This window comes from Catharus ustulatus, chromosome 1 (assembly GCF_009819885.2).
Source record: "Catharus ustulatus isolate bCatUst1 chromosome 1, bCatUst1.pri.v2, whole genome shotgun sequence".
In the NCBI taxonomy this organism is placed as follows: domain Eukaryota; kingdom Metazoa; phylum Chordata; class Aves; order Passeriformes; family Turdidae; genus Catharus; species Catharus ustulatus.
The window spans coordinates 163,499,588-163,513,208 of record NC_046221.1 but is presented as its reverse complement, the minus strand read 5'-3'; the positions used below and the strand labels follow the sequence as shown (position 1 = coordinate 163,513,208).

General features: G+C 50.6%; 5 protein-coding genes across 6 annotated transcripts in view; 3 read left to right on the top strand and 2 right to left on the bottom strand.

The window, feature by feature from the left end:
* The window catches only part of LOC116996264 (feather keratin B-4-like), a 93,901-nt gene that overhangs the window by 46,886 nt on the left and 33,394 nt on the right, over positions 1-13,621 (top strand). The gene's annotated exons all lie outside the window — the stretch shown is intronic.
* On the top strand, positions 2,150-2,500 carry LOC116996334 (feather beta keratin-like). The gene has a single exon (XM_033059806.1). The coding sequence runs from the start codon at positions 2,150-2,152 to the stop codon at positions 2,498-2,500; it is 351 nt and encodes a 116-aa protein (XP_032915697.1).
* LOC116996312 (feather keratin B-4-like) lies at positions 5,186-5,536 on the bottom strand. The gene has a single exon (XM_033059751.1). It carries the CDS (start codon positions 5,534-5,536, stop codon positions 5,186-5,188), a length of 351 nt encoding a protein of 116 aa, XP_032915642.1.
* Positions 9,380-9,730, top strand: LOC116996329 (feather beta keratin-like). Its single transcript, XM_033059791.1, has one exon. It carries the CDS (start codon positions 9,380-9,382, stop codon positions 9,728-9,730), a length of 351 nt encoding a protein of 116 aa, XP_032915682.1.
* LOC116996381 (feather keratin B-4-like) lies at positions 12,452-12,802 on the bottom strand. The gene has a single exon (XM_033059930.1). The coding sequence runs from the start codon at positions 12,800-12,802 to the stop codon at positions 12,452-12,454; it is 351 nt and encodes a 116-aa protein (XP_032915821.1).

Genomic DNA, 13,621 nt, shown 5'->3' with positions numbered 1-13,621 from the left:
TGTGCTGTGGTTTGTGTGTGCTTGGTGAAGATTGTGACATTTTTTGTGCCCCTGGATGTCCATGGGTCATTGTGTTGTACCCAGGAGTGCTGTGGGAGCTGCTGATGTCCTGGGGAGGTCACTGCAACAATTTGGAGAGGTCACAGTGCCCCAGTTCCTGATGAATGAAACGGAGCTCTTGCCCATGTGTCTTGAATGGCATTGAGATAAGGTCTTGGAAAGTAGAGGTTGTTCAAGTTGAACTAGTTGTTATGTTACGGTCTATTGAGATTTCTAAAATTTATCCAACAAGCTACTCTGTCATTTAAAGTGTAATTTTGGTGTCATTTAGAAATCCAAAACACAACAACAGACTCGGGCCCATCCCTTTTTTTCCCAGCTTTGTGTGTGACGTCAATTCATTTATTCTGCGTTCAAGCCAAAGGGTTTCATAACTTCTCTCCTGTCAGTAATATTGTGTTCCTACTAGTAAAATGAGTAATTACAAATGGACAGTTAATGAGTTGCTCTTTCCTTCACTGTCATGGTGTTGGTGTTACTTTGTTGGATTCTGCAATTCCACACCTTTCTCTTGAGGCCGTGTCCATCTGACCTTGGCGGCAGCTTTTAAGTGTCTTAGAGGTTAAATGCTGTCTTGATGGTTTATGTCAGGATGGGTTGAAGACGTGACCAAAGCCTTGTGTAGATGTGGTGTCATCAGTGAGGTCACCCCAATGGCACTGTTGTGCTGTGTGGTGAAGAGGGACCCCGTTTCCTCACAGATCTTTTAGGCTGCTCTAAGCTTTGCAGGTGTTCTCGGGCTGAGCATCTGCCCCTTTGACCATGTTCTTGTCTTCCCTACTTTGGCTACATCTGTCCAGGTATGTCTATATTCCTGGTCTTTGCCACTGGAGATGGAAAAGCAATCCATATGATTTAGGGAGGTGTCCTATGCTCCTCACAGTCTTGTGTTGATTCGTCTGTAGTGCTCATCTCAACTGGACCCAGTATGGTCACACTCTGGGGTCACAGTGCTGGGCTGTGACTGACACTTGGAAAGGAAACCTTGTGGAGGATAAGGGGAAGAAGCATCAGGGAAACAATTATTTATCCAGTGATTAGTTAACTTTTCAAACCCACATGTCTGCAGTTTAGAGATAAGGAAGTCCAGTGAGACTGTGTTAAGGCCCTGATCGAAGTCCAGGCACATGACACCGGTTGCCATTCCCTTGTCAACAAGAGCATTCGAACAGGGAAAGACCTTGTGATCCTGGTGAAACATAAATGGATCATAAGGTGGCCATGTAGCCTCTGATGTAAAGAGCTCCAGAAATCACCAGGAGAGGATTAGAAAGCAGTTAATAGGAAAAGTGATATGTGGAGGATGAGGAAGTCAACCATATTGCCATGCACTACTGGTGCACTACATGGGCTGCAGAGTGCAACAAGGACATGGATGCGGTTGACCAACAGCAGTACCAGGAGGTCATGACACTGGAAAGACCAGAGTATCTAAAAAAGGAGAAGTTGAGAGAACCGGGGTTCTTTCAGGCAGAAGAAAAGAAGGTAAATGGGAAATTAGGTTATTATGCCATGGCATGTCCTCCTTGATGACACATCCGTAGTCCTCAGGGTTGTTTGAATCTTAAACATGTTCACAAAGTCACCAGCAACAAGATAATGGCCACTAATTCTTGCACTTAAAAGCTACTGCCAAGGTCAGAGGGACACAGCCTCAAGGTCAGGACATGGAATTGCAGAATTGCATGAAAGAAAACACTCCCCACACAATGACTCACCACGCTGGGATAGCAAAGGGCTGCTGCTTTGAAAAATGCCCCAAGGCCATGGGACAAGGCTGACCCACCCATCCAGGACCAGCATAAAAGCCAGCCCAGAGCCTCTCTCCCTCACACACTTCTCCTCACTCCTTCTTCTCCTGCTCCTGCTGACAACAAGGTGAGTCTCAAGCCCCTGACCTTCCTGCTCCTGCACCCCTGACCCCTCTCTTCCAGCATCCTCAGCCCCAGACTCAGCAACCCTCATGCCTCCCCACAGCCCCACAATGGCCTCCACACTCCCTCACCCTCCTGCATCAACACCCCTCACACCCCTCACACCCCTGCCCTGTCTCACTCCCTCTCTTCCAGGGACCCTCCACACCACACCCATGGCCTGCTACGACATCTGCCGTCCCTGCGGACCCACCCCGCTGGCCAACAGCTGCAACGAGCCCTGTGCCCTGCAATGCCAGGACTCTCGTGTCATCATCAACCCTTCCCCTGTGCTGGTCACCCTGCCAGGACCCATCATGACCTCCTTCCCCCAGAACACCGCCGTTGGATCCACCTCTTCGGCTGCCGTGGGCACTGAGCTCAGTGTGCAGGGACAGCCCATCTCTGGTGGATTTGGTGGCTTTGGTGGCTTTGGCTATGGCCGTGGATTTGGCTATGGGCTGGGCTATGGCTACGGGCTGGGAGGCCTGGGCTGCTACGGCAGAAGGGGTGGCTACATCTGCTAAGGACCCTCAGCAGCTCTCCTGACACCAATCATCCACTCCCTGCTATTGAGGATGCCTGTCTGAGCCAAGGCACTCAAATGGACTCAGCTCTTCCAGCTCCTGCTCTCAGGGCACCAAGCAAGGCAGTAGCCAAGGCGCCAGCCCTGGCTGGCTGCAAACATGGCCTGTCTGCCTCCTCTTCTCCCACTCCATGCTCTGCATCTACTCTTCAGCTCTGTCCATGCTCCTCTGCTGCAAACCTCTTCTCCCAAGCCAGTGATAATCAGCTGCCTCCAGCATCGGGGTTCTCCAGTTGTATATCAGGAAGTCCTTGATGCTCTGGACAAAGCACCTGCAAGGAAGAGACCTTGGCTGATGGTCTCACTACTTGTACCTCAGCCCAACCTCTTCTACTTGCTGCTCATGATTTTCACTTGTCTTTATGCCTCAATAAAGTTGTATTGCATTGCAGCATTGTGAAATGTCCTCTTCCTTCATGGGCACCCTCTGGCACTCTTTGCTTTTCCATGGCATCCCACAAAGCCTTCACTTGCTTGATCCTAGGCCTGGATACACTAACACAGATCTGTCCCTGCCTCTGGTACAAAACATGTATGAGTCTTGTTTTCACTTTGGCTGCATACCAGTTGCTTCAGACCCTCACCATCTTCCCTGTCTATCTATAGCTCTGCTTCAGCAGGTCCGTATCTTCCAAATACACATCTCCAGTCTCAGAAGAACAGAGCAGAGGGAGAGAATTCCGCTCTCATCTGCTACCCATGCTGTGGGGCTAAGCCTGGGACGCAGGTACTTTCTGGTCTCTGAGTGTTCATGTTCAATTCTTCATCCACCAACATTCCAGGTCCTTCTCCTCTGGGCTGCTCTCAACCCCCTCATTGCCCAATCTGTGGTCATGTTTGGCATTGCTCCAAACCGAGTGCAGGACCTTGCACTTGGCCATGTTCAACTTCATGAAATTGACACCCACTGCCCCAACCTGTTGCATCCCTTCCCTCCAGACAATCAACTGTATTACTCAGCTTGTTCTGGTCTCTGATTTTGCTGGACATCCCACTCAATAGGAAAAAATATAGGAGCTTTAGCCTATCACCAGCCATCCCTTTTCTCCACACACATGGAGCTAGTGACCACAACAGCTTGACTAAGTCTGTCCTCTTTGAGTTAGACCATCCCATCCATTCCTTATCCACCGCATAGTCAAACCACAACTCCACATCTTTCTAGACTGAATATGGAGATGCCTTCTGCTACAGGAACAAATGCTATGCAGAAGTCCAGGTACATGATATTGTTCCCTCACCCTCATCCAACAGGACTGGAACCAATAGCAATTCATTAAAAGATGCCACAGACATGGCCTCAATAGCTGGACATGACACTGAAGAGCTGAGGGAAGCAAAACACTCCCCACCTTATGATTTGCCAGAGATGCTGCCTGACAAAATGCCCCAAAGTCATGGCCAATGGCTGTCCTAAACCTTCAGCCCCAAATCATCCTCAAGGACATACTCTGGATGTTATCCATCAGGGTCTTTTCCTCCGTGGTCCTAGTAATACAGAGATAAACACAGTTCTCTAGTATGAGCAGAGAAGAGCAGAGGGGCAGGATTTCCCTCACCTGGATTGGAGCAATCCCAAACATGCAGGCTGGGTGATGAGGGGATTGAGACCAGCCCCAGGGAGGAGGAACTGGGGAATTGGATGAAGAGTTGGAGGTGCCCCAGCTGTGTGTACTCACTGACCCTAAACTCTCCTGTGCCCTGGGCTCATCCCCTCAGTGTAGACAGCACAAGAGAGTGGGGGAATCTCACCCTCTGCTCTCCTGTACTAAGACCAGAGTTCTGTGTTGAACTTTGCACCCCCAAGGACAATGAAGGCGTGGACCTGGTTGAGAGGATATGTAATTGTGCTGGGAACATGATGAGGGACAGGAGCAACTGGTGCCCAGCCAGAGGGAACACACCACCTTCAAGATAAAGAGGGGCTTGTGCCAGAGGCAGGGATACATCTGAATTAGCGTATCCAAGCCTGTGATTCTGTAGCTGAAGGTTTGATGGAATGCACTGGAAGAGCAAAGTGTGCCAGTTGGTAATAGAACTGGGGAAGTAACATGTAAAAGTGATCTTGGAGCACTTTTACACCCACCCCAGTGGTGTCTATAAAGCTGGACTAGTTCTGAGCAGGGATTGGAAGAGTCTCAGGAGAATCAAGAAGGTGGACACATATAAAGCTATGATGCAGGAAAACTTTATTGAGGTAGAACAGTGAAAACTCAGGATCAGCCAGTGCAAGGGAGCTGGTCTGAGGTACAAGTAGGGCAACAATCAGCTGAGGTCCTTTGATTGCAGATGGTTGGGCCAGACCATCAAGGCCTTCCTACTCCACGGTGGAGCAGCTCAGCAGAGGAGCCTGATGGTGTCTGGCTTGGGAGAAGGTGTTTGCAGCAGAGAGAACTGGACAGAGCCAAAGGGGCGATGCAGAGCACAGCGCGGGAGAAGAGGAGGAATGGAGATGGGCCATGTTTGCAGCCAGTCCTGATTGGCTCCTTGGCTCCTGCCTTGCTTGAGGGCCTGAGAGCAGGAGCTGGAAGTGCTGAGTACATTTCAGAGCCTTGGAGGTGACCTGAATGCCTGGGGTGTGTTCCAAGGAGTGGGTGGTTGGTGTCAGGAGTGCTGGGGAGGATCCTTAGCAGATGTAGCCACCCCTTCTGCCATAGCAGCCCAGGCCTCCCAGCCCGTAGCCACAGCCCAGCCCATAGCCAAATCCACGGCCATAGCCAAAGCCACCAAAGCCACCAAATCCACCAGAGATGGGCTGTCCCTGCACACTGAGCTCAGTGCCCACGGCAGCCGAGGAGGTGGATCCAACGGCGGTGTTCTGGGGGAAGGAGGTCATGATGGGTCCTGGCAGGGTGACCAGCACAGGGGAAGGGTTGATGATGACACGAGAGTCCTGGCATTGCAGGGCACAGGGCTCGTTGCAGCTGTTGGCCAGCGGGGTGGGTCCACAGGGACGGCAGATGTCGTAGCAGGCCATGGGTGTGGTGTGGAGGGTCCCTGGAAGAGAGGGGGGTGAGGCAGGGCAGGGGTGTGGGGGTGTGAGGGGTGGTTGGTGATGCAGGAGGGTGAGGGAGTGTGGAGGCTGTTTTGGGGCTGTGGGGAGGCATGAGGGTTGCTGAGGCTGGGGTTGAGGATACTGGAAAGAGAGTGGTCAGGGATGCAGGAGCAGAAGGATGGGCAGGGCTTTGGGGGGCTCACCTTGTCAGCACCAGAGGAGAAGGAGTGAGGAGAAGTGTGTGAGGGAGAGAGGCTCTGGGCTGGGTTTTATGCTGGTCCTGAAGGGGCGGGACATCCTTGTCCCATGGCCTTGGGGCATTCACCTGCTAGCAGCTCTTGCCTGGCCCAGTGTGGTGAGTCATTGTGTGGGTAGTGTTTTCTTTCCCACGACTCTGCAGTGTCATATCCAGGTCTTGAGGCTGGTTTCATCTGACCTTGGCGGCAGCTTTTGGAGATGGCATTTGGGCAGATTTGATTGTTAGATGTGTGTCAGGGAGAGCTGAATAAACAACCATGGCCTGGCAGAAATGCAAACTCATCAATGCAGGCATTTTGTGGCACTCATGTGCTGTGGTTTGTCGGTGTCTTGTGAAGACCGGGACTCTTTTCTGGGCTGCTGGGTGTCCTTGCACTCAGGAATGCTGAGGGAGCTTCTGATACCCTGATCACTGATAAATATCTTGGAAAGGTTCTGGTGTCTGGAAGCAACTCTTGATTTATGGCGTTCATGCCCTTGTGTCTTGTATGTGAACAAGAGGGTGAATCTGGAAAACGGGAGGCTGTTTTTAGGCTGAACTTGTTCCACTGTTATGGTCCATTTCAATTTCTCACATTTACTCGACCATATACTCTATCAATTAATGTGTATTCCTTGGCCTCATTCAGAAATCCTATAAATAACAACAAACCAGGCTTGATCCTTTTTTTCCCAAACCGATCTGGGTCAACAATTCACTTTTTCCGCATTCAAGCCACAAGGTGTTGTAACTTATAATCATAAGTCTTAATATTTTGTTCCTGTGAGCAAAACCCAATAATTAGTATTGGACAGCCAGTAAGCTTCTCTTTCCTTCTTTGCCATGGTTTGGTTGTTCCTTTGTGGAATTGTGCAATTTCATGCTATGCTCCTGAGGCTGTCTCCACCTGACCTTGGTGGTAGGTTTTTGTTCCAAGAATTAGAGACCAAGGTGTTGATGTTGATGGTGCATGCCAGGACATGCAGAAGATTCAAGCAAAGCTTACAAGACTAGGGTGTCATCAGTGAGGTCATTCCATGGCATATTGACAACGTGTCCCATTTGCATTCCTGCCTCCTGTCTGGAAGAACTCCCAGTTCTTTCAGCTTCTCCTCATCTTAAGGACACTCCAGTTCCATCTGTGTCATGGTGGCCCTCCATTGCTCTTGGTCAACCAAGTTCATGTCCATGAGGCCTCACTTGTGGCAGGGAACAGGATGTTCAACTCCCTCAACATGTTTGAATTTTTCTTCCTAATCCTGTCCTGGTAACTGCTGGAGTTTTTTACCATGAAATTTACATGGTGACCTCAAGATCCATTTATGCTCACCAGGAACAGAAGATCCTTCCCTGCTAGAACAGTTTGGTTGACAATGGAAGGGACACTGGTTTCTGTCAGGGCTTTAGCACAGTTCCACGTAACATCATTATCTCTAAACTGCAGACATGTGGGTTTTAAAGGTGGACTAATGAATGGATGAGGAACAGCTAGAGAGTGATGGTCAATGGTTCTTTGTACATGTGGAGGCTGATGACAAAGCCTTCAGACCTCTACCTTGGACTGTGATTTTGAATACCTTTATCAAGGACATGATCAGTGAGATCGAGACCACTATCAGCAGACTTGCAGGTGCCAGGAAACTGAGCAATGCAGTTGACACAAGAACATGGAGAGATCCCTTCAGGAGGGACAATGGGAATGTTTAGAACGTAAGAGCCTCATGAGCTTTAACAACTCCAAGTTCAAGGTCCCGCACCTGGGTTTGGACAGTCCCAAACATGAGAACAGTTTGTGAGAGGAAATCCTTGAGAGCAATTCCACAGAGAAAGACCTGAGTGTTCAGGTGTACCAAAATCTTGGCAGGAAACAGCAATGTGAATTTTCAGCCCAGAACACCAACCATATCCTGGACTGCATAGAAAGAAGTGCAGCCAGCAGGAATGGCTGGGGGTCAGTTGGAGATGTGAGAATCCCATTACTGTCGTGGCAGAGACCTAATGGATCAAGTGATGGCCGTGCACCCTTGTCACAAAAGAAATTCTGGAAAAAGGTTTCTAGAAGATTGACACTTCCTGTCTCCTCTGAGATAAGGATGTCTGATTTGGAGTGATGTGTTGGGCTTTACATTGGAAGAAAAGCATCAGCTTAGTGAAGCAAGAACAGTGCATGAACAGCAAGAGGTTGACTGAAGAATCCTTGTTGTGATTAGAAATGGGGGACGTGCAGGGTTTATTTTTGCAAGAAGGGAAGAATGGACAAAGGAGATGTTGTGTATGTTCCATAGCATGACCTCACTCATAACACCCCAATTCTTTTAGGTTTTGTTGTCATCTTCTACATGCCTGACGAAAGAGTGATACCAATCCTTTGGCCTCTACTCCTCCAAATTAAAAGCTGCCCCAAAGGTCAGATGAACACAGCCTGTAGAGAAGGACACAGAAGCACAGAATTCCACAAAGACCTACCGGCACCATGACAGAGAAGGAAATTGGATCACAATGACCATTCAGTAGCAATTATTGTTTTTTCCTAACAGGAACATAATATTACAACTAACAGGATGTAAGTTATGAAACCACATGTTTTGAATGTGGAATAAGCAAATCCACGTCAGAGACCAGCCTGGGCAAAACGTGATCAAGCATCATTGGTGACTTGTTTATTTGATTTCTTAAAGAGGTAAAGAAATATACTTTAAATGACAGAGTATATATTTCTAGGGAAAGGTGTGAAATCCAAATAGGCCACAGCATTGGAACAAGTTCAACCTAACCAGGTTTGAATTATCAGATCCTCTCTCTTGATGCTACACAAGAAATAACGGCATGGGGTCTCTTTCATCCATCAGGAAAAACTCCAAGGCACCAGAACCTGGCCAAGTGATTGCGGACTGACCTACCCAGGGCATCAGCAGATCCCTCAGCATTCCTGGGTGCAACACTACGACTGATGGACACCCAATGGCACAGAACATAGTCCCAGTGTTCACAAGGCATGCATAAAACACAGGACGTGTGTCACAAAATTACCTCACCGATGATATTGCAACTCTGCAGGGCTCTGGTGGTTGATTCAGCCATCCCTGACACACATCAAACAGTGAAATCCTCCCAAATACTAACACAATAAAGTTGTTGCCAAGGTCAGATGGACATGGTTTCAAGGGCAGGCAATGGAATGGCAGATCATTAGGAAGGAAAACACTCCCCACCTTATGACTCCCCAATTTGGCCCAGGCAAGAGCGGGTCAAATGCCCCAAGGTGATGGAACAAGGCTGTCCCGCCCCTCTAGGACCAGCATAAAAGCTGACCCAGAACCTCTCTACCTCACACAATTCTACTCACTCCTTCTCCTCCTGCTCTTGGACCGACAAGGTGAGTCTCAAGCCTCAGACCCTCCTGCTCCTGCACCCCTGACACCTCTCTTCTAGCATCCTCAGCCCCAGCCTCAGCAGCCCTCACGCCTCCCCACAGCCCCACAGCAGCCTCCATACTCCCTCAACCTCCTGCATCACCACCCCTGACATCCCCACAGCCCTGCCCTGCCTCACTCCCCTCTCTTCCAGGGACCCTCCACACCACACCCATGGCCTGCTACGACCTCTGCCGTCCCTGCGGACCCACCCCGCTGGCCAACAGCTGCAACGAGCCCTGTGCCCTGCAATGCCAGGACTCTCGTGTCATCATCAACCCTTCCCCTGTGCTGGTCACCCTGCCAGGACCCATCATGACCTCCTTCCCCCAGAACACCGCTGTCGGATCCACCTCCTCGGCTGCCGTGGGCACTGAGCTCAGTGTGCAGGGACAGCCCATCTCTGGTGGATTTGGTGGCTTTGGTGGCTTTGGCTATGGCCGTGGATTTGGCTATGGGCTGGGCTATGGTTATGGGCTGGGAGGCCTGGGCTGCTATGGCAGAAGGGGCGGCTACATCTGCTAAGGATCCTCAGCTCCATTCCTGACACAAACCACCCACTCCCTGCTATTGAGGATGCCTCTCTGGACAAGGCTCTTAAATGGACTCAGCACTTCCATCTCCCGCTCTCAGGGCACCAAGCAAGGCAGTAACCAAGGTGCCAGCCCAGGTTGGCTGCAAACATGGCCTGTCTGCCTCCTCTTCTCCCACTCCATGCTCTGCATCTACTCTTCAGCTCTGTCCATCCTCCTCTGCTGCAAACCCCTTCTCCCAAGCCAGTGATAGTCAGCTGCCTCCAGCATCGGAATTCTCCAGTTGTATGTCAGGAAGTCATTGATGCTCTGGACAAAGCACCTGCAAGGAAGAGACCTTGGCTGATGGTCTCACTACTTGTACCTCAGCCCAACCTCTTCTACTTGCTGCTCATGATTTTCACTTGTCTTTATGCCTCAATAAAGTTGTATTGCATTGCAGCATTGTGAAGTGTCCTCTTCCTTCATGGGCACCCTCTGGCACTCTTTGCTTTTCCATGGCATCCCACAAAGCCTTCACTTGCTTGATCCTAGGCCTGGATACACTAACACAGATCTGTCCCTGCCTCTGGTACAAAACATGTATGGGTCTTGTTTTCACTTTGGCTGCATACCAGTTGCTTCAGACCCTCATCATCTTCCCTGTCTATCTATAGCTCTGCTTCAGCAGGTCCGTATCTTCCAAATACACATCTCCAGTCTCATAAGAACAGAGCAGAGGGAGAGAATTCCGCTCTCATCTGCTGCCCATGCTGTGGGGCTAAGCCTGGGACGCAGGTACTTTCTGGTCTCTGAGTGTTCATGTTCTATTCTTCATCCACCAACATTCCAGGTCCTTCTCCTCTGGGCTGCTCTCAACCCCCTCATTGCCCAATCTGTGGTCATGTTTGGCATTGCTCCAAACCAAGTGCAGGACCTTGCACTTGACCATGTTCAACTTCATGAAATTGACACCCACTGCCCCAACCTGTTGCATCCCTTCCCTCCAGACAATCAACTGTATTACGCAGCTTGTTCTGGTCTCTGATTTTGCTGGACATCCCACCCAATCTCAATGTCCACGTCCCTGACAAAGATAGGAAAAATATAGGAGCTTTGACCTATCACCAGTCATCCCTGTTCTCCACACACATGGAGCCAGTGACCACAACAGCTTGACTGAGACTGTCCTCTTTGAGTTAGACCATCCCATCCATTCCTTATCAACCACATAGTCAAACCACAACTCCACATCTTTCCAGACTGAATACACAGATGCATTCTGCTACAGGAACAAATGATATGCAGAAGTCAAGACACATGATATTGTTCCCTCAGCCTCATCCAACAAGACTGGAACCAATAGCAGCTCAGTACAAGATGCCACCAAGGTCAGACAGACATGTCCCCAATACCTGGACATGACACTGAAGAGCTGAGGGAAGCAAAACACTCCCCACCTTATGATTTGCCAGAGATGCTGCCTGACAAAATGCCCCAAAGTCATGGCCAATGGCTGTCCTAAACCTTCAGCCCCAAATCATCCTCAAGGACATACTCTGGACGTTATCCATCAGGGTCTTGTCCTCTTTGGTCCTAGTAATACAGAGATAAACACAGTTCTCTAGTATGAGCAGAGAAGAACAGAGGGGCAGGATTTTCCTCACCTGGATTGGAGCAATCCCAAACATGCAGGCTGGGTGATGAGGGGATTGAGACCAGCCCCAGGGAGGAGGAACTGGGGAATTGGATGAAGAGTTGGAGGTGCCCCAACCATGTGTACTCACTGACCCTAAACTCTCCTGTGCCCTGGGCTCATCCCCTCAGCGTAGACAGCACAAGAGAGTGGGGGAATCTCACCCTCTGCTCTCCTGTACTAAGACCAGAGTTCTGTGTTGAACTTTGAGCCCCCAAGGACAAGGAAGGCATGGACCTGCTTGAGCAGATATGTAGTTGTGCTGGGAACATGATGGGGGACAGGAGCAACTGGTGTCCAGCCAGAGGGAACACACCACCTTCAAGATAAAGAGGGGCTTGTGCCAGAGGCAGGGATACATCTGAATTAGCGTATCCAAGCCTGTGATTCAGTAGCTGAAGGTTTGATGGAATGCACTGGAAGAGCAAAGTGTGCCAGTGGGTAATAGAACTGGGGAAGTAACATGTAAAAGTGATCTTGGAGCACTTTTTCACTCACCCCAGTGGTGTCTATAAACCTGGACTAGTTCTGAGTAGGGATTGGAAGAGTCTCAGGAGAATCAAGAAGGTGGACACATATAAAGCTATGATGCAGAAAAACTTTATTGAGGTAGAACAGTGAAAACTCAGGATCAGCCAGTGCAAGGGAGCTGGTCTGAGGTGCAAGTAGGGCAACGATCAGCTGAGGTCCTTTGATTGCAGATGGTTGGGCCAGACCATCAAGGCCTTCCTACTCCACGGTGGAGCAGCTCAGCAGAGGAGCCTGATGGTGTCTGGCTTGGGAGAAGGTGTTTGCAGCAGAGAGAACTGGACAGAGCCAAAGGGGTGATGCAGAGCACAGCGCGGGAGAAGAGGAGGAATGGAGATGGGCCATGTTTGCAGCCAGTCCTGATTGGCTCCTTGGCTCCTGCCTTGCTTGAGGGCCTGAGAGCAGGAGCTGGAAGTGCTGAGCACATTTCGGAGCCTTGGAGGTGACCTGAATGCCTGGGGTGTGTTCCAAGGAGTGGATGGTTGGTGTCAGGAGTGCTGGGGAGGATCCTTAGCAGTTGTAGCCACCCCTTCTGCCATAGCAGCCCAGGCCTCCCAGCCCATAGCCACAGCCCAGCCCATAGCCAGATCCACGACCATAGCCAAAGCCACCAAAGCCACCAAATCCACCCGAGATGGGCTGTCCCTGCACACTGAGCTCAGTGCCCACGGCAGCCGAGGAGGTGGATCCGACGGCGGTGTTCTGGGGGAAGGAGGTCATGATGGGTCCTGGCAGGGTGACCAGCACAGGGGAAGGGTTGATGATGACACGAGAGTCCTGGCATTGCAGGGCACAGGGTTCGTTGCAGCTGTTGGCCAGCGGGGTGGGTCCGCAGGGTCGGCAGAGGTCGTAGCAGGCCATGGGTGTGGTGTGGAGGGTCCCTGGAAGAGAGGGGGGTGAGGCAGGGCAGGGCTGTGGGGATGTGAGGGGTGGTTGGTGATGCAGGAGGGTGATGGAGTGTGGAGGCTGTTTTGGGGCTGTGGGGAGGCGTGAGGGTTGCTGAGGCTGGGGCTGAGGATGCTGGAAGAGAGAGGTCAGGGATGCAGGAGCAGAAGGATGGGCAGGGCTTTGGGGGGCTCACCTTGTCAGCACCAGAGGAGAAGGAGTGAGGAGAAGTGTGTGAGGGAGAGAGGCTCTGGGCTGGGTTTTATGCTGGTCCTGAAGGGGCGGGACATCCTTGTCCCATGGCCTTGGGGCATTCACCTGCTAGCAGCTCTTGCCTGGCCCAGAGTGGTGAGTCATTGTGTGGGTAGTGTTTTCTTTCCCACGACTCTGCAGTGTCATATCCAGGTCTTGAGGCTGGTTTCATCTGACCTTGGCGGCAGCTTTTGGAGATGGCATTTGGGCAGATTTGATTGTTAGATGTGTGTCAGGGAGAGCTGAATAAACAACCATGGCCTGACAGAAATGCAAAGTCATCAATGCAGGCATTTTGTGGCACTCGTGTGCTGTGGTTTGTCGGTGTCTTGTGAAGACCGGGACTCTTTTCTGGGCTGCTGGGTGTCCTTGCACTCAGGAATGCTGAGGGAGCTTCTGATACCCTGATCACTGATAAATATCTTGGAAAGGTTCTGGTGTCTGGAAGCAACTCCTGATTTATGGTGTTCATGCCCTTGTGTCTTGTATGTGAACAAGAGGGTGAATCTGGAAAACGGGAAGCTGTTTTTAGGCTGAACTTGT

Excerpts from the sequence above, each read along its gene's own strand:
- LOC116996329 (XM_033059791.1), top strand. The coding sequence starts at position 9,380 with ATGGCCTGCTACGACCTCTGCCGTCCCTGCGGACCCACCCCGCTGGCC.
- LOC116996312 (XM_033059751.1), bottom strand. The coding sequence starts at position 5,536 with ATGGCCTGCTACGACATCTGCCGTCCCTGTGGACCCACCCCGCTGGCC.
- LOC116996381 (XM_033059930.1), bottom strand. The coding sequence starts at position 12,802 with ATGGCCTGCTACGACCTCTGCCGACCCTGCGGACCCACCCCGCTGGCC.
- LOC116996334 (XM_033059806.1), top strand. The coding sequence starts at position 2,150 with ATGGCCTGCTACGACATCTGCCGTCCCTGCGGACCCACCCCGCTGGCC.